Genomic DNA, 26,104 nt, shown 5'->3' with positions numbered 1-26,104 from the left:
TGACGTACGCCGTTTGAACCGGAAGGTGGGGAGAGGGACGAGTTATTGCTTTAACAACAAAAAAAACCACATGCGCGTTCATTGTTGTGCTTCGATCTACAAGAGAGCAGCAGGACATCGGCTCGCGCTCATCGCCGTGACGCTCGTGCCGAGTCCCTCAACACTCGCAACTTCAATCTCGTTATTTTTTTGAATGACAATCTTGAAAAAGGCAAAACATGGTCTTTGCCAGGGGAGCTGATTGTCACACAAGGCTTTCATTTTTAATTCATAGTTTCTCTTGCCTTCTTATAGCAATTCCAATAACCGAGTATTAGAGTGTTCAACTTCCAAACTTATGTTGTCTCTGTGTTGGCAAACAACCTCTCTGTGGCACAATTCGGATTATGGGCAATAAAAATAAAAAAATAGGGGGGGGGAAGTTGATGAGTTAAGAATGAGGGAAATATAAGGCTTCCTGATCCACTTTTTTGGGGGACATTATAGAAGTCAGAACAAGTCCCAGTTCATCTCCCAGTGTCCAGGAGGAGACATTAAGTACTACTCAGATTTTACAATCATCCCAGCTTGTCACCCCCCAACCCGTGTCAAGCGCTCTCCCTCCCTGGTGTGGTCAGACGTGGGTCTGCATGCGCTTCTGGAGTGGCCGGGTGAGGTCCGAGTTCTGCGAGGACGACTGGGAGTAGTGGGAGGAGGAGGAGGCCGACGCCTTGCTGTCTTTGTCGAACTGCACGAAGCCTTCCGGCTTGCTGTAGCTGCTGACGCTGCTGTCACACTGCGTGTCGATAAAAGAGCTGGAGTCGCTGAGCGAGCCGCGCTGGAACTCCCGCTCGCACAGCTCGATGGAGCTGCTGCCCATTCCCAGCGCGAAGCGCTGGCTGTAGTCATAGAGTCGGTTGGGGCCGGCTCCCAGAGTGGAGTAGATGTTGGTGAAGGACATGCCCGTCGGCACCCGCTGCTTACCCAGGGTGCCTGTGTTGGTGGGGTTCCTCGCCTCGGTGGACTGAGTGCCGGCCATGGTAGGCGTGTGGTGCTCCTTGAAGGTATTGACGCTGTAGTAGCCATTTGTTGGGTCCTAGTGAAAAAAGGAAAGAATGATTATTATTATCATGAGAATTTTTTTTTTTTTAAGACTTCGAGGCTATTGCTAATAGCACATTAAAGCAACACTATGTAACTTTTGGACCTTAAAATAACAGCTTGAAAAAAATTGTGCCGCTACAATGACTTTTAATATGACGATTTGCGTCTCCGCTATTGCCATCGGGGGTCTGTGGGGAAATAACTCCGCTATGTAGGGTTCTGGAGCCGCCCGGTATATCCGGCGGATGTACTCGACCTGCTTTCTGGCAGTGATTACGCAATGTCATATAGTGCCACTCCACGCTCGCAGCTACAGTATAAGGGTAGCTTTTTTATGTAGCTTTTTGGTGTTGTCAACAATATTGTATTCGATCACACGTACTCCACATTTGCAGTCCCCCAAAACAAAAGGAAATGACTGCACGCGCGCACCCCCCCAAAAGCCGGCAAACAGCTGATCGACCAGGCAGAGACGTGGCGAGGCGCGTTCAATCCCCGCTACTTCACCCTAGTCCGGTAGGTGCTGGGCCAGTTCACAGTGTTCCTGCGCAGTCTTCTATTAGTGATCCCGCCCGTTGGTATGAATCCAAAATAGAAAGTCGCCGGATTGCTGCCGTTCTGAGTCCGCCGTCGGTCAGCGCGCTCCAAACAAAAAAAAACTCGCGTCACCTCCCCCTCGTCACCTTTTATAACCCGTGACACGTACAAATAATTATAATAATAATATTATAATACAGGACAACACATGATCCCAACTCAATACAAGTGTATGCGAGGCTGCATCTATCGTCACTGGGTATTTACGACACTGAAATCGATACCTAAATACCTAAAAACCCGAAGGGGGCGCCAAAAGTGAAAAGTTACATAGTGTTGCTTTAATAAAGGCCAAATAGGGGGGAAATTAAAAACCATCCCCCTTTTTATATCCATTTACGTGTTGTTTTTCTCAAAGCGGCCAAGGTCACACTGGCAGTAATTACCTCTCCGGATTCTGAATAAATGAGAAAACAGGCAGAGGGAGTAAAAAAACCCAGTGGCGAAGCTTAGTGCTAGGATTTACTCAGCCCCCGTACGCTAACCTTAAAATCATGTTTCTCGTTAATTAAGCGGGCCTTGATGATTCATAGTTTGGCATCTGACATGCCACTGCAAAGTTCACGCACACACACACCAGCTCTAATTGGACCTTAACGAATTCTAGTGTCTATGATTTCATGTTTGCGCTGAAATGGCTGCCGAGGCTACAGCCGCGCTGTTTGTCTGCTAAGCTGCAGGCACAGTGCTGTTGCTAAGGGTCCATTTAGGGCGAGAGAGAGCGAGTGTGTGTGTGTGTGTTATGTTTTCTTGTGGACGTATGTGAATGTCAAGCATACTGAGCATGGTGGCAAATCCCAAGGGAAGAATGTTCATAATGGGCAAATGAGAGCGAGAGAACCTGAGAGCGCTGTCGTTACGCTCGTCGTTATCAGACGGCGATATTGTTTGTGTCTGGCCTTCATCTCTCGTTCAGCCCCCCTCCCTCTCTGCTCTCGCTCCATGCGCACCGTCATTAACTAGGATCAAACAAGCCGGCCCTTAGAGGGGAGCAGGTAAGCACGCTCCGGGGAGCCGACGGACAAAGGGACTCATGAATAGGTCAGAATGTGTTCCCGTGGCACTGATTAGCTCCGGTGTGCTGCAGAGTCTGAACGGACATGTCGCCTCACACGGGGTCAGAATGGGGGATTTCATCTTTCTCGGACGTACAAGACGAGCCTTCGGTGTGAGAATTCATCCACGGTCCTGAAGGCAACGCCGCAGGTTGCGTGTGGAATAAACACCCACTGAGAAGAGCCGCCGTGCTTGATTTAGAAATGCACTTCTTTTAAGGGATTGTAAACACTTTCACCACATATTGGAACTAGAATGGGCACTCGGTAGAGCGCATACCTTCGCATATCACAAGATTGGGCATTGAATTATGAACATTTTGGCATTAGTTGTATGCCAATTGGATAACAATTGACCGTGCTATGGTAGAAAGAAGATGTTGACCTTTTCATGACCTTGACCTTGACCTTTGACCCGATTGATCCCATAATATAATCAAATGGTCCCCGGATAATAACCAATCATCACGTGATTCAAGAAGATTTGGACCTTTTCATGACCTTGACCTTGACCTTTGACCCGATCGATCCCAAAATCTAATCAAATGGTCCCCGGATAACAACCAATCATCCCACCAAATTTCATGCGATTCGGTTTAATACTTTTTGAGTTATGCGAGTAACACGCATACAAATAAATAAATAAATAAATGGCGATCAAAACATTACCTTCCGCATTTTCAATGCGAAGGAAATAACGTTAGCAACATCTTCCACATTGGTATTTATCTAGCGAACAAACAAGATGTGGGGGGAAGATGTTTCAATGTATAGACGATTTTAGGACAGTCTGTATGCTGTATCGTGTCGTATAGTGCATTTCTGATTAAATGAAATATAGCTTTTGGTAAATTCACAATGTGATATGCCAGTGTGACGATGCAGGAATTGTAGTGAATCTAACTTCAGTGAAAAGAGTGTATATCTTTGGTTCTAATAAGATCATCCTTGAGTCTTAGTTTTAAAGAAATTCCCTGTACAGTTTGCTTTATAAAAGTAGATTGCTGCACACATAAAAGATAATGTGAGTACAAAGAGGCTTTTAAGCATTTATTAAGTATAGTTTTCATGTGCAATGGGAGATCAGTCGGTACAGACTGATGCATTCATTGCCTTGCAAATGGGAAGACGGTTATAAATTGCAGTACAGTCATTTCTATTGTGTCCTATTTATTGAATCCTGGTGTCACTAAACACCCATTTAGTTGCACCTTTTTAATCTTTTTTTTTTTTTTTTTTACAAATGGAAAGAACCAGTCAGCATGTGGACACCAAAAGGCTTATGGAGAAGGGCGATAGATATCGAAGGGTGTACACTCGTTGGCCAAATCAGCATCATGGCCGCCCTCTTAAAGGGCCAGAAACACTTTATAAACTCCTCAAACATATTGTTAAATAACTCTCTGTGCATTTGATTATTGTGTATTTGAGTATAGATATATTGTACATAAGAAAATGTCTCTAATATTATAACATAAATCCATTTCATCTTAAACCTTCAAAATAAAAGCACGGGATACGTTTCTTCAATTTCTTTAAGAAAAGGTGATCACGTGTCTTTACAGCCACCAGGGCCCACATAAAGCGATGTCCTTTTGTTTCTATCAAGTTTCTGAATATAGCAGTGTTGTCTTTTGCCACCTGCTCTGGCTCAACACTTTGTTTACTCTCTTATTCTCACACAGCCATGATGCTGGTGCCAGCTGCATACTGTAGCTGGTTGTTAAGACTGCACCATTAAGATGAACTCCAGGACCCATCGGGTTGATGTCGGCACCGTGTAATTTAGACGAGCACGATGAGCCTTCAGGTTAGAAAATAATCAGTTTACCCTCAACTATCTAGTATTTGCCTCGTCTCCTGTAACACCTACGGTAATTCTCCACTGAAGTTACAGACCAAAAATAGTTGTGTGAATCATTAATAAAGTCGAAGCAATCTTCGTCAAGATTTAGAGACTGTGCTTAACAGACTTGAGAAGTTAAGAAGTTTATCTGTTGGTCCAAGGGTTTTGATTTGACAGATAACACACTAATGGGAACAGAAGGTGTCGAAGAAGATAAGCATATTCCAAATTGAGTATGTAATAATAGCACATCACTAAAAAAGGGTGATGTATGAGTACCCAAAAAAATACCCAACAATACCCAGTCCTTTAAAACGTTCCAATCTCATCTATATGGTATAAGGTCGGCCCTTAATATCTTAAAAGACCTCCCTCTGATTTCTTGAACCATCTTTGATTAGAGATAAATAAGTTATTTTGCCTGTGGATTTATCATTGGAAAATCACACCTCCACAGTAAAATTGGGAGTGTCAATTAAACACTGAAAGAGTACATTTTAACACTCAGCCAGTCCCTTATCTTTCGAGTGTTAAAGTAACAATGAACATAGTGTTAACATTTCAGAGATAACGCAACTCTGGTAAGAGTTATTATTCTACCCTGAGAAGTGTTCATTTTGATTAACACTAGTCAGAGTGTCAAATGTTTATAACACTTCTCAGTGTTTTTTACACTGGGGAATTTACTGTGAAGCAAGAGAGGGATGAATGCTTTCTCTCTCTCTCTCTCTGTCGTCGTACCTTAATGTGCTGATACTCCTTATCTTCCTCTTGTAGTACCTCCAGTTGCTTCAGCACCGACTCCTGCTGGAACTCTCCTCGTTCAACCTGCAGAGAAATCCAGAAAGGTTTAAACAAAGAGTCTGCGTCGTCTACCAAACTCCTCCCATCTCAGAGCGAGAAAAAAGACATGTGAAGATGGAAGGATTTCACTTTCATCACTAATTCTTCTTTTTAATATCAGTCGGCAGGTTTCACTTCACTGAGGGCTGGCAGAGACCATTACTAATGCATACGTGAATATTAATTATTTATCTGAACAGAATGCAGATGTGTTAGGTAGCTATATAAGCTCATTTTGCCCAGCACTAACATAAAGACTGTATTAAGTATTTTTGAAAGAAAATGTAAAACCTTACACCGCAAATAGCCCAGCCCTGGAGCAAGCTGCACAATAAACCCAAAACACTGGTACAGTTCCAAAGAGGAGACAGTTCTTTGTGTGTCTTGAAGGCATGTAGATACAGAAGTACACCCACTGTAGGATTACCCACAATGCATCAGCATCTGCAAGGTTTCAATGTATTGGGGTCTGTTCTGCTCATATAGGACATGTGGCATCACGTTGATAAATATAGCCCACAGGCCTTGACATCACGCATACAACCAAATGCATTTCTCTTCTTCTATTTGTCAAATAAATGAATATAATTGACATCATTATTTATTCCACAGGAAATAGCAATGACAATGGTAATGTTCAATCATTATGTTAATGTTATCTTAAGAAGGGAAAATATGTATACACATATACATACATTTACATTTATAGTATTTATGTATTAGGGTATGCAGGTACGTGCATATATATGTCAATATGTGTGCAGGTTTTTGCATGTCTACCCGTGTTTATATATATATATATATATATATATAATTTGTTTAATTTTATTTCAATTTGTTATTTTTATGTTTTTGTCTGAGTATCTTTGTATATGTACAATGTGTACATATTTTCCTTTGCATGTGCATATCTCGAAAACCAATAAAAGATTTGATCACAAAAAATATACATATATTTATATATATACACTACCGTTCAAAAGTTTGGGGTCACTTAGAAATGTCTTTATTTTTCAAAGAAAAGCACTGATTTTTCAATAAATATAACATTAATCAAAAATACACACTATACATTGTTAATGTGGTAAATGACTATTCTAAGTGGAAACATCTGGTTTCTAATGAAATATCTCCATAGGTGAATAGAGGCCCATTTCCATCAACTATCACTCCAGTGTTCTAATGGTACATTGTGTTTGCTAATCGCCTTAGAAGACTAATATCTGATTAGAAAACCCTTGTGCAATTATGTTAGCACAGCTGAAAACAGTTATGCTGGTGATAAGCTATACAACTGGCCTTCCTTTGAGCTTGAAGTTTGAAGAACAAAATGAATACTTCAAATATTAATCATTATTTCTAACCTTGTCAATGTCTTGACTATATTTTCTATTCAATTTTCAATTCATTTGATAAATAAAAGTGAGTTTTCATGGAAGACACGAAATTGTCTGGATGACCCCAAACTTTTGAACGGTTGTGTATATATAAATATATATATATATACACATGAGTGAGAAGTGGAAAGCAGAATGTTGCGACACTCACACTCACCATCAGTTGTTTCATGGATGCGTGTTCTTCGTTTTCCCGCGCTGCATTGTGGTCTTTGTGCACAATCTCCACCCGGATGTCATTTTTCGCCAACACGACTCCTTTCAGATCTGGCAGAAACAGATGACGCGCATATATCAAAAAGCTGGACAAACACCAATCCGTATTTGTTGACGTTCTAATTTTCCCTTTGTGCAGTTTGCAGTATTGCAGAATTTAGCAAAAGATCCCCTGGTTTGGTTTGTGAGAGCTCCCTCCCCCGCCCGAAAACAATACACGGCATTATTAATCATTCGTTTCCCGCCAACACAAGATTATCTTTTCCTGCGTACAAATGCAATCTACACACAGCCTTTTCACAGGGGCTAATTCTGTTTGGGACAATGCGGATGATACTGTCATATAACAAGGTCTTACTTTCTGTCTTAATTTTGCTTGCAAGTTCTCTCTGGTGAGCACAGATGGAGACGGGCAGTGAGGGCATAACCAGGTGCGCTTCCTCTGTAGTATACAGACAATAGACATGCTCAAGGGAACCAGTAGCACAAATTGGTTCTCGGATAGAGACATTGGCTGACTGTCTCTAACCTGAGTCACTTGGTACATGGGTGGGTGGCAGTGAACACAGCGCAAGGATGTAAATAGCCTCAAAAGCAAATGCAGCCAAGCTGAGATTGCATGAAATGAGCCCTTAAAAACAATATGGCTATCTCTACACCACAAAAAGATGTCCATCTCAACAAGCTTAACAACATCTTCCAGCTATTTATGTTTTCTCTGAATTTTCTTGAAGCAACTGACAACCGAATTCTCGAAGCAGATAATAAATGAAAACAACATCTACATTTGACTAGATGGACATTTCTTTTCAGGTGCGCTTCAGTACTTTTGGTATTCATGCTTTTTCCGTGGATGTAACAGGGTATACGTACTTCTCTGGGAGCGGGTGCAACAGAACGCTCCAATGGTGCCCATGAGGACGACGAGGGCCACGAACGCTCCCACCGCAATGCCGATGATCACCGCCACCGGGAGAGATTCTGCAGAGGGAAATGTCCTTTCATGGTAAGATACGACGGACATCTCAAATGTACATTGGATTCAATATGGGGGTACGTGATAGAGAGTGAGTCATGATGCACAGTGGAGGCACACTCGTGCACCCGTTCTGCTTTTCCGTCTCTGCAAAAAGGAACTAAAAGAAGATGTGCGATATTGCCAATCTCTATGTGACTCTGACATTATCCCTGAGGCACAAGGCTATATGAAATGAAAAAAATACACAGAAACAGAGCGACACACAAAACAAATTCTGCTCCGCACAAAACAAAAAAGCTATTACCAAACCTTCTGTTATCAGTGCGGGTAAACAATTTCCTCCCATTGTCTCATTATTGCATTGTCTAATAACTTTTAATTTACACTCATTTAGGCTAATAGAAGCCTTTCACCAAGGGCTTTTATTTTCATTGATTAGAGTCCAAGACTGTGTGCATTAGTTGAAGGATAATCATGTTTGTGTGTTTCTAGGAGGATGTTGAAGTGCATCTGCGACTGGGAAGAGATTAAACCTGCATCTATATGCTGCTCCAACATTAAAGGTTCTCATTTAAAGCACACTTTAATGGGCTGAGTTACCAGCCCACGTTTATGACCTTGTAGCCTTTTAAACAAATGCAAAACAACCAAGTGCTCTTCCTACACCATTAAAGGCTGTTTAATGTCTTCATTGATCAACGTCACTTTCACATAAACAGCTTATAATTTATCATTTGCGATAAGTGGATAGAGAACACGGCCTCTACGGTAGAGGGGAAAAGGTTTAGAGATATGAAGTATTCATTTTTCAAGCAATAGCAATAGAGACTGTCTCTCTTCAACATGAAGAAAGAAGGAGGCACAGTGGATGTTATATTCAGAGTGTATGCTTCAGGTCAGCAGTTCAAATAACCTGGGAGTTGGACTTTGTGTGAACCCAGGAAACTAATTTGTCAGAACTTTATCTATGTCATCATCACATTGAGTGCACATTGTCATCTTGTAGGTCCAAGTTGGGAGAATTTCAATTTCAAATAAAGTTTATTCTGATAGAATTTGATAAAAGGTTATTGTACCTGTTGTATGAAAGTACCAACAAAATACCACGTCATTATATCAAAATCAGTGTCCATAGATTATCCCGAAAAATGAAAACATTGATAATTGTTCATCTTGTAAACCCGCCTCATAAATACTTGAAGGCAAAAGCACACTGACACACAAACGCACCAACATCATCACAGACTGACGCACACACACAACGTGACAGCTCGGCCACCATCTCTCGCTATCTACGAAACCACAGTCACGTGACTTGAAGAAGAGGAAGGTGGAACCTGCCGAACCTTGGCTCCCACCTTGTTCCTTAAGGCGTATGATCTCGGTGTCCGAGCCAAAGCTGTTCCACGCTGTGCAGTTGTAGATGGTCTGGAAGTCAGCCGGCACAATGTTACTCATGGTCAGCGTGGAGATCACACCTTCCTCCGTGGTGACCGTCTCCACGGTGTAGCGGCCGGACGTTCCCGACTCCAACACCGTTTCCTTCCATGACCAGGCCTACGGAAAAAAAGGCGAGAAGAGGTATAGACATGGTCCGTATTGTGTGAGGTTTTTGAGCATTAGTGGCGCCGTATTGTTTGTATCTCCGTGAGCACGGCTGTCATTCCTCTAGTGCCACCATGACGGTTGACTTCTCTGGTTTTAAGGGGAAATATCTCCACAACTATATTGGATAGAATGCAATGACATTTGGTGCAGACATGTATGCATTTTAATCACCCTGTAACTTCTTTCATCCAGCGCCACCTGCAGGTGAAACTTTTTAATTGGTCCAATTCAGTTCACGACTGTTGGCACATTTCAGCGTGCTAAACTAAGAACACATGGCTGAATCCCAGAATATTACAACTTTATTGTATCCGTTAGCATTCTGATAGTAGCATTTAGCTCACAGCACTGCTGTAGCTTCACAGAGCTGTTAGTAATAGCTGCAGACTCTCTTGTTGTGAGGTGAGGAAAGGCATTCATAGGCATCTATGGTACACTTGAAGACTTTTGGTGATGATTATTAGATACGAACAACATCTTTGCAATGAAACGTCCTTTTTTGTACATTTCTCCACATGATTTTTTAAAAGCTATCGCCCGAAAAAAACCACATGTTATGGCGGCGACAGAACGAGAGACCTGTAGTGGTGATGAAGTCAACCGAGCCAACACACACATGTGGTTTTTGCAACCACCCAGAGTTAATCAGTGAAGCCTACTTTCAGTGAGTGTGTGGGTTTATCGGAAAGGTGTTAATTGGACGGCGTTAGTCTTCATTCATTATACGATGTGACCAATATGTTCTCGCATGATTCCTGAACTGTCAGGCAGCGTTGCATTGCTAACTGTACAGATCACTATGGAAACACACAAGGCAATGAGTTGATGCACTTGGTGCCCTACAATAATAAAGGGATGATTATGTTTTATTATGCATACGTTGGTACTGGTTATTGCACGGGCATTAGATTGTTTTGTTTGGTGAAGAGTTCAGTGATTAAGAAGGAAGTATTAATCAGTGGGAATACGCTCGGGATTTTATAATCTGTGAATGGTTAAACTGTTTTATGGTTGGAATGTTTTTTTTATTAACTGGCCACTTGCTGCTGTTCATTTGTGTTTGACAAGATGTCAACTCACTGAGTCGTCTCTAACGTCTGTAGACTGAGCTAATAGATAATTGAAAATAGTTTGCAGTGTAGGCAGATCTCTTCTCAACGCAGTGTTGGATTTGCAGTCCAGGGCCTTTTTGGATTTGGAGACACGAAGCAACCATTTGTAGAGCAGTGCTTTCTGCTAACTAGAGGGTAAGAGACGCTGTGCATTATATTTAACAGAGTGCATTATCTCGATGGCAAAAAGGAAAAGCTGAAATATAACACGTAAAGTAAGTAAAGATTACATTACTTCTATATTCCATCAGAAGCAGAATCACTTCCAGAACATGACTCTTACAATAAACAGCGATGGCACATTGAATTACATTTTGTATTGTTAGAGTCATATACAAAAGAAAAGTGGATGTATTTGGGATTTTTCTGGTTTCTTTGGAAAGCACTGATATTCTATCACGAGTCCCGATCGTATTCGTTCGAGGAACATAACTTACTGAGTCTAACTGGTAAACTTTTTTTTTCAAACGACTGCCATGTAATTCATGAATTCAAAATGATTTCATAGCAGTTGATAATGGCATCTCTCTGATAGACCAAACAACATATCTGAGGGGACTCTAGCCGGGCATAATAGGTATAAGGAGGTCATGACATGATGCACTAATGTGAACTGGCGAGGGAAATGTAGTAAAACAACAGATATATGTGCATAGACTAAATGCATCTATGCAGTGCTATGATAATTCAACAAATGCCTCTGCTTTAATTCAGATTTCATTTGTTTTGGGTGACTATGCTGAGAATTACACGATTCGATTTAGCGGATTTTTATCCGTCAAATGAGGACATTTATAATACTGGATGAAGAACGAGGAGGATATAGAACACATTTAACTTCAAGCTGGGAGTAAAGGACAGGTAGCTTAATAAAAGTATGAAATACAACGTCACAAATGTTGCCTTAGTTCAGGTGTTAAATATCAGCTTTCGCATGTGTTATTGCAAAAGTTTTAAGGAGTTGTTTTAAGGAGTTGTTTTAAGGAGTTGTTTGTTTGTTTTGTTGTGGTGTCCTGTGTTCACACTGTTGTTTCACTGAGTTGATGATGATTGTCACCTGCTGTAAGCGTCAGTGTGACTGTGAGGAGAGGATCTCGGAGGACAAAGACAACAACATGAGTCTTGATGAGAGGAGGACAAAGACACAAGAGAGGTCTTCCGTTGAGTCAAGAGACTCGAGAAAGACAGAGGGAGGTCTTCCGTTTGAGTCAAGACTCGGAGAACAAGTCTTCCAGTCTGGAGTCTTGAGGGGTGGTGAGTATTTCCCCATTTTTTTTTGATGTATGTTTTTTCTTTCACCTGTGCGTCTCTCTCGTAGTTACTATAGGACGGACGCTCATTCATGTGCGAACCCCTCTGTTTCTACCCCCTTCCACCTTTCCCACTTTGAGTTTCACTGACTTTTGAGACGTTCCTCATCGGTCATTGTTCATTGTTGTTGTTGTGTTGTTCTCTTCTTCTTTTCTTGGTTCTTTCTTGCTTAGACGTAGACGACCTCTCCTCGAACTTCGCGAACACGGCCCCCCGCTCATCCTTTGGTGACTTTAACAGAGACAGAGAAGTCATGTGATCTCTACTTTTCTTGTTTCTTTAACTCCTCTCAGTCCCTCCTCCCTACTCAAAAGCCGGCAACCACCTCATTTTCTACAACCTAACTGCTCACTCTCTCTCCTCTCTGACTCTCACTCCCTCTCTCTTCTCTCTTTCTCTCTTCTACCTCTCTCCTCTACACCACTCCCACTCTCCATGTCTACAGACTCTGCACCTGTACCGCAACTCTCGCACCCTCTGTCCCTCCTCTCTCTCCTCTCTCCTCTCCCTCTCTCTCTCTCAACTGACTGCTTCTTCCTACTCTCTCCTCTCTCTCTCTCTCTCTCTCTTCTCTCTTCCTCTTCTTCTTCTCTTTGTCCTTTTTGACACGAGACGATCCTCTCTCCCTCCTCCCGTGGTCTCGGGACTGTCTGACTCGATGAGAGCCACCCCCGAGCGCGGAAAAAATAAAAGAAATCGAAATCAAAAAAAAGAGGCTCTCTTCTATCAATCCTCTCCCTCCCTCCTTCTCTTCCTCTTCTCAGCCCAAAAGCTCGCTCTACTCTACCAAAATTCAGTCTTTCTTCTCTAACCCAAAAACTCTCTCTATCTTTTCGATCCCCTGACACGCTTCCCTTCATCCCCTCTCATCCTCCATCCACCCACCAACTACTCTCCCTCTTCCTCTCTTCCTCACACCCCTTGTCTCTTAATCACAAGTTCTTCTCGATGACCCACCCCTTCTCCACTTTACGCCTCTCCCTTCTCCTGACCTCACCCCTCCCGACCGTTGACCTCCCTCTCCTGACCTTTCCACACCTCGCCTTTCCCTCTCCCCGTGCAATTCTCTACTGGAAAAGGCTCAAGGAGTCAGCCCCTCACTCCCTGAAACCCAGCCCTGTCTCCTCTTCTCCAGCAACTCTCCCGGTCTCTCTTCTTTCTTCTCTTCTCCTGGAGAGCTATCTCTTGAGCCAGTATCTCCCTTCTACACCTCCTATCTCCACTTTAAGACCACCTGGTCTCAGGAGGCCGGCCGGCCAGTAATACTCCCTGCTGACCCTCACTTGAAAGAGCAGAGTCTGCTGAGCAGCCTCTCTCCTCTGTCCTTATCCTTCTCGACCTTTCTGCCAGCAACCGACACTGTGAACCTCCAGATCTTGACCATCTCTTCTCAGGACCTGGGGATCTCTCTTCTCTTTGCTCCTTTTCTCTCTTCCTCACTTAACCCAAAGACCGCTACCGGGTAACTTGGAGTCCTCTACAGATCATCCTTGTCCTCTCACCTGGGGGTTCTCAAGGCTCCTCCTGGGTCTCCTCTCCTCTGTTTCTATTCTCCTCTCTTCTCTCTGCTCTCTTCATGGCTTCTCTCATGCTATGTCATATGATGACACCCAACTGATCACGCTTATAAACCGTCCCGAAAACGGGTGGCGTGCACGTGTCTCGCTGACTCTGACTGACATACCTGTCTGTCTCTGCTCACCCATGTGAAGATCACACCTGAAAGAGCTGACTACAAGACTGACAGGAAACTTCCAGGACCCACCCCCTGACTGACCACACATCTACAAACAACAGCAGCTCTCCCCTGTACCGACTGCCAGGAAACTCACTCTCGACACATAACTCTCCAACTCTCCTAACAACATCATGGACGACGCGGCGTTCCTGTAGGTACATGCAATACCCTTACTCTCAAGGCGGCGAGTTTCCTGATCAGGGTCAGTTCATTTTCACCGACTACTGCAACTCCCCCCTGCTGTCTACCCTGCTAAGGCCATCCGACCCCTGCGCAGCTCTTGTCCCCGAAATTCACACACACCCACCCACCCTCCTCTCCTCTCCTCTCTCTCCTGGCTGCGCTGCGGCTGGCAAACGCTGGCGCTGGCAGCGTGCGCTCCGGGCGGATCGGGCCGGATCGGGCCCCCGGATATGGTCACATGCACACGCACACCCCGTTCGCTTCGCGCAACAGCCGGCGACAGCCAACTCCTCCACCTGCCCGAGCTAATCATAAAATCCAGCTGTTTGCTGTCCCCTGCCTCTCTGGTGGGTGGTGGAGCTCCCCACTGACATCAGGCAGAAAGAAAGTCTCTCTTCGCCGGGAGACTGAAACACACCTTTTCCGACTATATCTGGAAAAAAACACATATTACTTCTTTGGTGGCTTAGATACATTATTAAGTCTTTGGATAAAAGCGTCTGCTAAATGACATGTAATGTAATGTAAAAGGCAAAAGAAAGAAGACTGTAAATAAATAGTTTGGCAATAACATTGAGGACCCACCAACCAGCCTCTGCAGGCACCCTTCCCTAATAAACCTAATATTAATTATGTGGCTAGTTAATGTTGGACATCAATATAATAAAAGCACACATTGGATGATAAAGTATACCAATTAACCACATGCATATGCAAACACGCACGCCCACCATTATAATAAGCACAACGTGAGCTCAGAGACTAGGCTGTTTATATAAGGCCCATAAATCTTTATGGGATCGGTGCTAACAGAGCATAACATCGTTCAAACTGTATTATAATGCCCACCTTTTAATATGAACACAAATTATGGAGCTAATGCTGTCAAATTCGTCAACTTATCTCGACTCATGCGTGCGGGCCATGTGTAGTTAACGGATCAATAGTGCAGTCAGGCATTATATCAATAACTCAGTCAGGCATTGCATTTCAGCGGGCATTACTCTCGCATCTAGTTTGCATTGTCCGTGTAGCATAGATCTATATAATACCATGACTATATTTGCACTCATGTCCTTGCAGTTAAACCTGGCAAAGTCGAAACAAGTACAAAATTAAATAAATAGTCTGGTGTACTTACGATGCGGTCTGGAGGAGGTGTACTTCGAATGAAACATTTGATTTGTCCCTTTTCTCCATGTAAAGCCTGCTGAGTCTGTGTACTGGAGATAGTAGGGGGGCCTGGGAATAAGAAACAATTATACAAAAAAAGTTTTTAATAGGAGTTACAAGTCACAGAAATTGAAACAGACATCATTCAATTTCATTTTCAGTTCCAGGTCATATGACAATTCTGCTCAATCGGGTTTTTTGCGGTACATTATATCCTGATTGCTCTCCTGGTCCAAGCAGAAACACTTGAAGAAAAATTGCAGTATAAACATGCCTCATCCCGCAGTACAATGTACCCAGGGACACACCAGGCCTGAATGAAGGGCATGAGTGAGGGGGGGGGGGGCCCAAACCTCATTTTGGATCAAGAAATTGTTGATTTATGACTGGCTTTGATTTCTCCCGTGGAGAACAACGTCACAGGAGATTGCTGCAGCACTTCTTTTGGAGCGTAATCAGCACGACACAGATGGAAAGAGAGAAAATGCCATCGCGAGGGCGATAACGCACTCGCATTGTATCACTTGATTTAACCCTTGAACCAATAGGTTGACATCAAAATAAACTGAGATAGCATTCGACGCAATCCATTTAAAAGATAACATCCATAAAAGACACTGTGAGAAAGAAATGCGGTATGTTTTATTTCATATTGAACTCTCACATCGGGAGTTCTTTGGTATTCACTGTTCACACTGTACCTGTAAACACTACTCTTACACACTCGAAACAGAGTTGGGCAAAATTCAGGTTTCTCCCATAAAAAGTTTGATTAAATGGAGTGATGTTATTGGAATGAACAATGACATAAACAGGGCTAGTTCAGTCAGCGTGAGCTGCAGCAATGGACTTTAAGCCAGCATCTGTTAAACCTTGATCAGGCGACACGATCTCGCCTGACAAGGGCAGCTCAGCTTAAACGACTGTACTGCTTGCCATCTGGTCTGGAGGCTGTTCACACCAGGTGACAGCTCGAATATGAAGACATGATTTCACACATGACCCAATTCTGTCTTTCTAGTGTCTTTTCCCTTCGGTCCCAAAAAAGAGCTGGCTGGAAGTGAAAGTCCAGAAACGCAGTGGCCGGAGGAGGCAATGTATTACATTTATGTTCGACTTACTGTATCTTAAATTAGATGCAATTAGAGTTCAAGAATACTGTCATATATAGATGCAAAGTGGTGTATACAAATGTACAAGTAAAAGATCATGAAGGGGTGCCGGGGTTGCTTTTCTTTTACTGTTTTCTTTTTGTTGTTTTTGGGGTATATTTGTGTGTTTTTATGTATGCATGTGTATGTATGTATATATGTATGTATATGTGTATATATATATATATATATGTATATATATCATTGTGTCCTGTTTTGTGTGTGCATGTGTATGTATATGTGTATATATATATATATATGCATGTATATGTGTATGTACATGTATGTATACATGTATATATAGGTGTATATATTTGTATGTTTATGTCTTACATTTTTAAATTTGTTTTATGTTAATATGTCTAAACGAATAAAAACATGTAATTGACTCAAAGAATACTGTCATTGAATTGTGGATGTGATCCAAGCATTTTATATTTTATATACCATCACTTTACCAAGTAGCTTACTTAATCGGTATTAAGACAGCGGATTCAAACTAAACAGTAGTAATTGTCCTCTTTTGTTCCATCTATTGTTTTGATCTTGATATATGTGCAATCTGTTGTGTTCATTCACCTTATGATGTGTGCATGTTACCGTACATGTTATTATTCGCTGTAGTTTGCACTGTTATCACCGTTAGCTGCGAACCACCGGCTCAGCTGTCATTGTTGAGCGGCAAACGAAATGCTTTCAATTTTGAATTTTCTTCTCAATTGAAATGTATCTATACTGTTGAAATAGAGTCTGGTAGCTCTGACGAAAGCATAGATTAGTTTAATTTTCACTGCTGTTTTACGGCAAGATAAAGCAGGGGAAATATTATAAAAATACCTTTTGCTTAACCAATATCGACTCTTTAATGTGAACAGATCTTTGAGGCGCCCAGATTGCCCGTACTTGTGCGTTTCTCCAAACCGCGGGCGTGCTGATTGCTATCAACAGTCGATTATACTTTGACTATGGTTAAGTACCTCATGCAACCTCACTTCAAAACACTCAAACTATCCATTTAAGCACGTCTCTCGCAATGGTTAAGGTTAAAAAATGTGGTGGCAAGTGAGGCGGCTTCTTGATTAGTGCGCTAACTTCCCTCAAATTCCCGCTCCCTGCCATCTCTCTGACTATACATAATTGCAGTTTATTACCTGTCGCTTGTTAAAATGAATTAGCATTTTAATGAGACTTTGCCAGATGGTGTCTTGGTATGCTTCTGGAGGGTGCTGGAAGGATTTTACTGCTGCAAAAACAATGCTGGATATAAAAAATATTAAAAGCTGTTGACCTTTTTTCATTGGTTTGTCAACATTGAGTGACAGTGTTCCTATATATGTGCTGTAGTTCATGGAGGGACATGCATGCCTGTGTTAAAGGGATAGTGTGGGTGTTTTAAATGGGGTTGTAGGAGGTACCTGTCCATAGGGTGCGACCCATTTGATGGGGGGTCTGCGTGCAGGTGTACAGAAACTAGAGCAAAGCAATATACTACATACTACATGCATTTTATCCATTTAAATTATTACTATATTTAGAATATTTTCACAGCTATTATATATTGCTGTCAGCTCTTTGCAACAGGGACCTGATCTGAAAGTGAAACATGTTATCTAGCTCTCTTCAAAGCCACATGTCTCCGCTGACAACAACAGCATCTAGGTTTCACTTATTCAGTTTGGACAACAAATTCTAAACTAAACTTTTTCGGTGGCTAAAATAGGTTTTGCTGCTGCCCCTGTGCACAGTCGTATATTTACCTTCGCATTGAAAATGCGGAAGGTTATGTTTTGATCGCCGTGTATTTATTTATTATTTATTTATTTATTTGTATGCGTGTTATTCGCATAACAAGAAAAGTTTTAAACCGAATCGCATGAAATTTGGTGGGATGATTGGTCATTATCCGGGGACCATTTGATTAGATTTTGGGATCAATCGGGTCAAAGGTCAAGGTCATGGAAAGGTCAAAATCTTATTTTTACCATAGCACGGTCAATTTTTATCCAATTGGCATGAAACTAATGCCAAAATGTTCATAATTCAATGCCCAATCTTGTGAAATGCGAAGGTATGCGCTCTACCGAGTGCCCGTTCTAGTTTCTCTAGTGTCTGTATTTCTGCTCGTTTTCCAAACTGGAAAGCCAGCCTCTGTCTCCTGTAGTACATACACTGACTATGGATGAGTACCCCTACAACCACTCTTCTAAACACCCAAACTATCCTCTTGTGACTGGGAGATGTGGCCTGTATGGGCTCGCTTCAGTTATCAACACAGATACATTGGTTACAGGCTGCAACAACTGTGGCAGTAGCCTGAGAAAGGATCTATTCTATGGATCAGAGCTGCAAATGAGGAATCTAATTAGATAGCTTCATCTCACTGACTCAGGCTGGGTTAAAAGTACGCATGTGTGTGGGTGTGTGTGAGTGTGTTGTTTGCGACGCACACTATGTGATCAGAGCGGAAACACATTGGAAGCGGGGAGGTGGGTGGCACTACAGCATCAATGTTCGCAGCAGGGGAGGTCATTTAAAATGTTGGGCACAATGTCTCACTCACTGATTTGAGGATGTGTTAACTGTGGAGTGGACGTTGCTATGTGGTTACACAACACCAGTGTGGGTGTCAGAAGGCCAGGGCTTACATTTACTCCCAAAAATGAGGCATCCGCTTTGGAAGAAAAAAAAAGAAGCGTGACATTTCCTCGCTACCTCATGCCGCTTGTTTTATTTTTCTAGTCTTTTCCCCCCGTGATTATAGAGAGCATACAACAGCTACAGGGCAGATGAACACAAACAACATGTCTGCTTTGGTCCCCGGTGGCTGCATTTTCCTCTGGGAGAAAATCCATAGTGAGGAGATTCTGACTTCATGTTGAAGGCTGAGCTCTTATTTTAAATATTTGAACAATATAAAATTGAATATACCAACTTCAGCTTTTAGAGTATATTCATTCTAGAGACGTTAATATCTTACTCAGTACTCATAGCCACACACTATCAATAAGAATATTGCACCAGTGGTGATTGTTGAATAAGAGCCTTTTATGTATTCTTCCCTCACACAAATGGTTAGGGAGAGAGTGTGTTTTTAAAGGCTCAATATTTAAATGACATTGTTTTATATATACAGAATAAGACCATAGCTATAAGACTGACATAATCATTACTGCTTGAATCAGGGTACATTCAACCTCACATTTCCTTGCCGTGGCTCACAGCCACATCACCTTTTCAGCACGCAGTGTGAGCCTTACTGTCATCGCTTCACGATGAGAAATACATTTACAGGAATAACACAGTAATAACACAGGATGGATGACACAGGAACTGAAACCATGTTATTCTCCAGCCACAATTAATGCTTTATCCGGAATTCAAACTATTGAAGGGTGCAACTTTCTTCGTTGGTTGCACAAGCACTAGGGGAAGATGGAAATAGATGCAAAGTTCTTGCAGAACACGCACACATATTTCATTCAAAGCTGGCTACTAGTGTGATCTACTTGGCCCGCTGTCTCCTTTAGTAGGAATTGGGTGAAAACTCAAGAGTCCCGTAGAGGGTGGAGCATCTGGGAGTTTGAACTTACTCTTTATTGAGTCATATATAGTGTGCTGCATTTTAAATACAGTTTTCTCCCCCAGTAATATGCATTTTGTCCGTTTCAAGACGACTGGAATGCTAATTAACGAGGCACATAAAGGCTGTCTAGAAAGAATACCGGAAAGAAGAAAAGAAAGATCTATAACCACTCGGCGCTCTGTGGGATATTGAAGGATTCTCCGGCCCTCCCTCTCCTTTACTGTGGTAATGGCCTATCTCTCTCTAGGCTGCCCAAGTACTGTATGTGTGTCATTATATTCGCCGCTCTGCCCAACACAAATTGCACATCTACACTCGCTTGTTGATATATTAATGAATGTGTTTAGCATGAATATATACGGTCCTCAAGAGTACACAAGCTAAAGCCTATTCGACCATGTCAGATAACTTTCTCATTTACAACTTCTGCAGGACTGTGGTGAAATCCATGCACGCTATATAAATAATCACACGCATGGATGTGCAGAGCCCTCTTTCATACTTGCGGTGGCCATCGGACGGCCACGTGCAAAATGCAGAGGATCTTTACCCTTCTGAAAATGTCTGACTGGAGTAAGCAATATGTATCCATTAGTAACTTAAAAAACAAACTGCCTCCGCTGCTGGCTGTTTGATTACAATTAAATGACATTCTTCCCCAGGGAAAGCAGGAATCCTCGTGTCTATGTGGGATGCCACAGTGGGAGCCCAGTGACACACAAAAAAGAGAGACAGAGGCGATGACAAATTACAAACACATGTAATTTAAATGATGGCGTTAACGGAGTCGGGGGGGGGATAACTGCAGGGAGGACAAACAGCAGAGACGCATTTAAATGTGCAGCAGACGCTGTCAAAGTCACGAATGCTCTGAATATGCACAGCGTTGCCCGATATTCGCCGTATCGTTGGTCGTTCCGCCCCCCGAACGCTCGCCCGTCCGCGCCGTGTTGGTCATCCACCGCCGGGAGAGACGATTGAGTTCTGCCAGAGGGCCGGGGCTGAGAGGCTGATGAGAGGCAGAGGGAGTGCTCGCATTCATCTGCCGTTGAGACAGTGGCGTAGGACAATCAATGAACCTCAGGAGAGAGCCTCTCCACCCCTCCACCCCCCCCCCCCCCCATTGCAACCCGCCACCGCTTCAACCGCAGTGTTTGTACTTTCACAAATTCAACAATCTGATTCGCCTCAAGGATCGGGTAAGGAACGACTCAAGATTCCTCATGTGGTTTGGAGAGGAAGGGGGAAAAAAAGAGATGAATTTCAATTATTCAAAAGGGTAAAAAAGGAAGGAGGCTCTTGAATGTCAAATACCAATTCAGGCAGGGAGGTACAAGACGCAAAAGAGATGAGGAGGGATATAAGCAAATGCAAAATAAAAGAAAGAAGAAAAGTATGGAAGACATCCAGAGCTCGCTTGTATGAAATCGGCACACACTAAACATGCCATTTCAGCTTTTGTTGTACGTTTCCCAGTGTGCTCGGAGTTGTGTTCCGGTATAATCTTTATTAAAGCGATACGTCTTCTTTCTCCCATGGCGTCGCTTTGTAAAGCAACACATTCTCTGTCGTCGCATGAGCAGAACTGAGATGCATCAAAATAAACGAGTCCATTGGATGTTATGTATTCTGTTAACACATAAAGGCTGCAGAGAGGATGCCAGTATAGCTTCAACAGAATGGGGCGACAATAGAATTAGCGATGATTTTAGAAAAATTGTTCATGCCTCTTCTGCCTTGATTTCAACCGAATTTCTGGCTAAGAAGGATGAAGCTCATGCAGTTCATAGAAAGTCCCGGTTCTGATCTTCTGCTGGAGGGAATACTGGTATCCCATTCCCTCTGATATGCAAAGCCAACGTCTGTTTGAAAAAAAAAGAAAATCTTTACCCACACTGTTTGCTACTTGATGTATCTTCATCTCTGAATCAGCACCGCAGATGCTCGGAGGCAAACTCTTTTGTATGCTTTCTAAATGTGCGATGATAACGCTGTCAGCATCAACTCAACATCATTTCTCCAGCTTCATAAAACCCTCTCGTTTTTTCTTCTTTGCCCAGGTTTCTTTCGGATGGACACCGGGAAAATAAGATGCATGTAAATCCCACGACTAAGAACCTCTGCCACACCGAAGCATGCTCCCTGAATATCAAGCGCTTATAATGAAGTCATTTGTTTGAGTGTTGCCAGGTCCCCCACCAAGGCTGGAATTCATTAGTCAGTCAGTGCCTCAGAAAAGGCAGCTTCCCTGTGCCTCATGCAGAATATAATTAGCATTTAAGTACATCTCACCTGTTTATGAAATGCGCGAGCGGATCTTGAAAAGACGAAGTCTATATTTATTGTTTTTTTTCTACTCCGAGGCTTCACTGTGATGACGGGTGATGAAACGGCTTTGTTTGTCAGGTAAATGTATTTGCATGTGCACGCTTTGTGCCACATCACTGTTTGTGTGTGTGTGTGTGTGTGTGATGACTTTTGTTTTGTTAGCATGTCTGTCAGGTAAAAAGAACCGTGTCTCCAAGAAACTTCGAAACTAAAAAAAAAATCGAAAGAAAGAGAGAAAGAAGGCCGCATATTCTGTTGGAAGTTTAAAGATGGGAGGCTTTTGTAAACCACAGAGGAGGTTGGAGACTGACTCTTGTGACAAATCGCTTTCTTTTTGTCGCAGTTGACCTCGAGACCTCGAGATTCACGCTGGCGTGTGTATGCATCTAACTTTGTAGGTGTTCATCTGAGCCCGTCTGTGTGAAAGACGTATCAATAACACAGCTTACCATTGACAGTGAGAGAAACCTCCTTCTCCCCTGCTCCGACACGCGGGACCACGGCGCGGCAAACGTATTTCCCAGCATCCTCCTGTCTCACGGACTTCAGTGTCAGGAGGTTTTCGTTGCTGAGAACCTGCGGCAGAAAAAGTCCGAGATGATCGAATGCAGTTCGAGCAAAGGCACCTTTGCATTTGAGAATCGCGACAAGGCAGTGTTATGGGGAGAAAGAAAGGCACCGTTTAATACCTTAAAGGGCACCTCTCCTCAATTATTAAAATCCAATTTAGGGTCTGAGCTCGGTGGAGTAAAAGGGGTTAGCTTTGGTCTTTGATGTTGACGAAAGGAAAGGTGGAATGAGTCTAACTTTTTATGGATCAAATCAACAGAGCTCATGTGAGAACGGGTCACCAAGGAGCTGGGACTGTAATGGCCTACAGATTTTGATGTTTGAAGGGCATTTCAGAATACATGCCAAACACCCACAGTACTTCATAAAAGCCATGGAGGTGTTAGAAACATAAAGTGTTGATTTATCATAGAAAAGCAGCTTTAAAAACTATTGTTTGTGACTGGATGTAAAAAAACAAACTTGGTAGCAGACTGCAAGTAAATATACTCACCACTCCAGATCCCCTCTTCATCCACACGATGGTAAGAGAGGGATTTCCAGTCCAGGCACAGTTGAAAACGGCATCAGATCCAAGATCCACCTGCAAGGACTGAGGCTCCGCAGCCATGCGAGGACCAACTGTTGAAATAAACACGATTGACTTTCTACAATACGTCCGTAATCAAGCATCGGCTCATGGAGGTCACTCTCAAAACACACAAGACGGTCAAAAGCCATGCATGATCGCATCGCAGGCGTTAGTGGAAGGAGCCACTCACAGTAGACGTCAACGTTGCGGCTGATGTTGGTGCTGCCCAGCGGGTTGGTAACCTCGCAGGAAACGGGTTCCGTAAAGAAGGAGTGGTCCACGATGACCTCGTATGTGTCTCCGAAGACCTCCCTGATGATGCTTCCTCCTTTGGCCCACCTGGTGGGAGGATACGAAGGCGGAGAGAGGAGAGACGGTAAGAAACTGGGGGGGGGGGGGAAATAAATTAAGGAAAGGGAGGGGGGAGGCAGTATATGACACCTCCACACCTCCTTATGTATGTCAATAGCACTCTTTTTGTGTGAATAAATCATGATTCTAGGGAAGGTTTTCGATGCTGGCTTCAGCATATTTTTTTGTGGCGGCCCTCCATGCTGTGACGAGCTCCCCGGTGACTCGGAGCAGACAGCACGTTGCTCATTACGCCAGGCAGAGAGAGAGAGCGGCACAGAGTGCCAGCGAAGAAAAACAAATCACAGAATGACAAATGGGCTGCGCCCCCACCTATGAAGACGTCGGTTGACACGCACTGTATTACACACAACAGCTGATGTTAATAAATTGACGCGGGATCACATAAAGAACATCTGCCTGTGTTGTGTGAGTGATAGCTTCGGCGACGCAGACACCGAGTGCGTGTTTAGGTGAGACTTTTATGAAGTCACGGGGCGGCGGCGGCGCCCTCCGCGTGGCGAGGGTAGCTCTCCGCCGCCGCCGCAGCAGACAAGGCTCATTTATAAAAGTGAAGCGAAGGCATGCGCCGATCTCTTTGGGAAATTTAGACACTGCTGTGGGAGATACGATGCATCACGCGTCCAAAGGCTGCCAACCTCCATAATAGAGATGTGGCTGCATGCTGATGTGGCAAATGAAAACAATGACAATTGGAAACCGGGTGCCTCTCCCTCCATTTTTTAAAATATTCCTGCCAGTACTGGGAGCAGTTTCCACGGGATAGGGAGCTCATTTGTTTCCCATGACTAAGCCGGTCCCCATGCTTGACTGAAATGCTATCATTTAAATGAGAACAGCTTACCTCATCCAATCAGTAAGCGAAGTGAAGCAGAATTCTAATTGGCCTTCGTGGGATTGTTTTGCCCACCCCTCCCCCTCCCCCAGCTGTAGATCTTTCCAGGGTTTGGTTCTCGTGTAACTACAGTGGAGAGCTCTGCAACACCTGTGTTTACATTTTGTGTATTGTTTTAATTAGGGCAGGTAGCCTTTTACATAACTAATAGTCGTAGTTGTAAAGTATCTGTGTGTGAACGAGCATGAACAGATGCATACCCGACTAAAAATATAAAAAGGACCATCAGATCCCAGACCTGGTCTCGGTCCACATTCAGGACCTTCAACCCTCCACAACCAAGTAGTGACTGTTAACCTCTTTGCATCATCCACTGTCATTAAACACTCTGGTAATGGGGGAGATGGAGTCTACTTTTGGCTTTTCAAATCTCTCTTGGAAAACATTGACATATGCACAAATAATAATGTAAATGTACAAAGTCTTACAATCATATCCCCAAAAGTGTTTTGGGGAGAAACATAACAAAAAGGTTAAAATAATGAGGAAAGGGTTGTGTTAATGATGATGACTGTTGATGTTCGTAGTTGTGCGTCTCTGAATATGAATATCATTGTGAATGTTCTGCGACGATGGTGATGAAGACGATGACGACTGCATTAATTATACTCGTGACGGTCTTGGTAATCATTCTGCTGAAGACAATAAGGGTGATTATTATGATGACAACGACGATAATGATGATGAGGGAGAGAGATGAGAAGGATGATGTTGATGACGCCGATGACGACAACGACGAAGGTGACGATGATGATCACGATGCAAATTACACTGGTAATGAGTTTCACAGAGTTAAGTCATAAGTCGTCATCATCGGCTAGAGTTATCCCACTTCTCAAAGAATTGTAGATGTTTCAATAAAAAAATAATAATAATCTGAGCATTTTGAGGACTTTCGGTTCACGTTGACTTCAAAAGTGACGTTTCAAAAGTGAATTCTTGCTCTTGAAAACCGCAGCTGACAAAACTATTTCACCTCAGGGTCACTTGTGTGGCTAATAGTATGTTCATAAAAAGTGTTCGGGAAGAAACTAACAAAATTGAACATCTGCATTTCTGAAGATAGTGTGATATGATCAAAAGCCCCGAGAGGGACCTTGAGGGGAACACGCCTCGTCATAAACCTGCAACGGGTTGTGATGTTATGACAAATACAATCATGACAATAGTGATGCATATGTATCAGTATGCCCATGTTTCCATCGACACTTCACCGGCTCATACTGTTCGGAGTTGCAAACGGGGTGAGGACAGATGTTCGGGCAGCCGGCTGCTCCCGAGATGAGCTTGTGGCTGCCAGGTTTCGGGAGCCCTCGAAACGGTTGTTAGAAGGAGCGGAGACAGAATACTGTGGTCCGCAGGGAGCACGGGAGCTCTGCTGGTGTGCTGGGCCTTGTCCAAGACTCGTGTCTAAACATAGCCGGCCCACGGTAACACAAACACCTGCAATCCCTCTGGGAGGTGAGAAGGGCCGGCGCCAGCTTACTCAATAG

At 43.2% G+C, this 26,104-nt stretch overlaps 1 protein-coding gene across 4 annotated transcripts in view; it reads right to left on the bottom strand.

Annotated features, from left to right (window-relative positions):
• Positions 1-592: 592 nt before the first annotated feature.
• kirrel3b (kirre like nephrin family adhesion molecule 3b) overlaps positions 593-26,104 on the bottom strand; it is a 172,509-nt gene continuing 146,997 nt past the window's right edge. Inside the window, exons 7-16 of one of the 4 annotated variants that reach the window (XM_056441963.1) lie at positions 23,535-23,683; positions 23,267-23,394; positions 22,653-22,779; positions 15,110-15,210; positions 9,375-9,573; positions 7,911-8,018; positions 7,396-7,479; positions 6,973-7,088; positions 5,323-5,409; positions 593-1,075 (exon numbers count right to left, since the gene is read on the bottom strand). In XM_056441963.1, coding sequence (XP_056297938.1) covers positions 614-1,075; positions 5,323-5,409; positions 6,973-7,088; positions 7,396-7,479; positions 7,911-8,018; positions 9,375-9,573; positions 15,110-15,210; positions 22,653-22,779; positions 23,267-23,394; positions 23,535-23,683 — 1,561 coding nt within the window. In that variant the 3' untranslated portion in view covers positions 593-613. The remainder of the gene's footprint in view (positions 1,076-5,322; positions 5,410-6,972; positions 7,089-7,395; positions 7,480-7,910; positions 8,019-9,374; positions 9,574-15,109; positions 15,211-22,652; positions 22,780-23,266; positions 23,395-23,534; positions 23,684-26,104) is intronic. The other 3 variants (XM_056441965.1, XM_056441966.1, XM_056441967.1) reach the window with 3 other exon arrangements.

The sequence above is a fragment of the Pseudoliparis swirei genome, chromosome 20, assembly GCF_029220125.1.
Source record: "Pseudoliparis swirei isolate HS2019 ecotype Mariana Trench chromosome 20, NWPU_hadal_v1, whole genome shotgun sequence".
In the NCBI taxonomy this organism is placed as follows: Eukaryota; Metazoa; Chordata; class Actinopteri; order Perciformes; family Liparidae; genus Pseudoliparis; species Pseudoliparis swirei.
The sequence above is the reverse complement of the archived record's forward strand: the minus strand, read 5'-3'. Positions and strand labels throughout refer to the sequence as shown.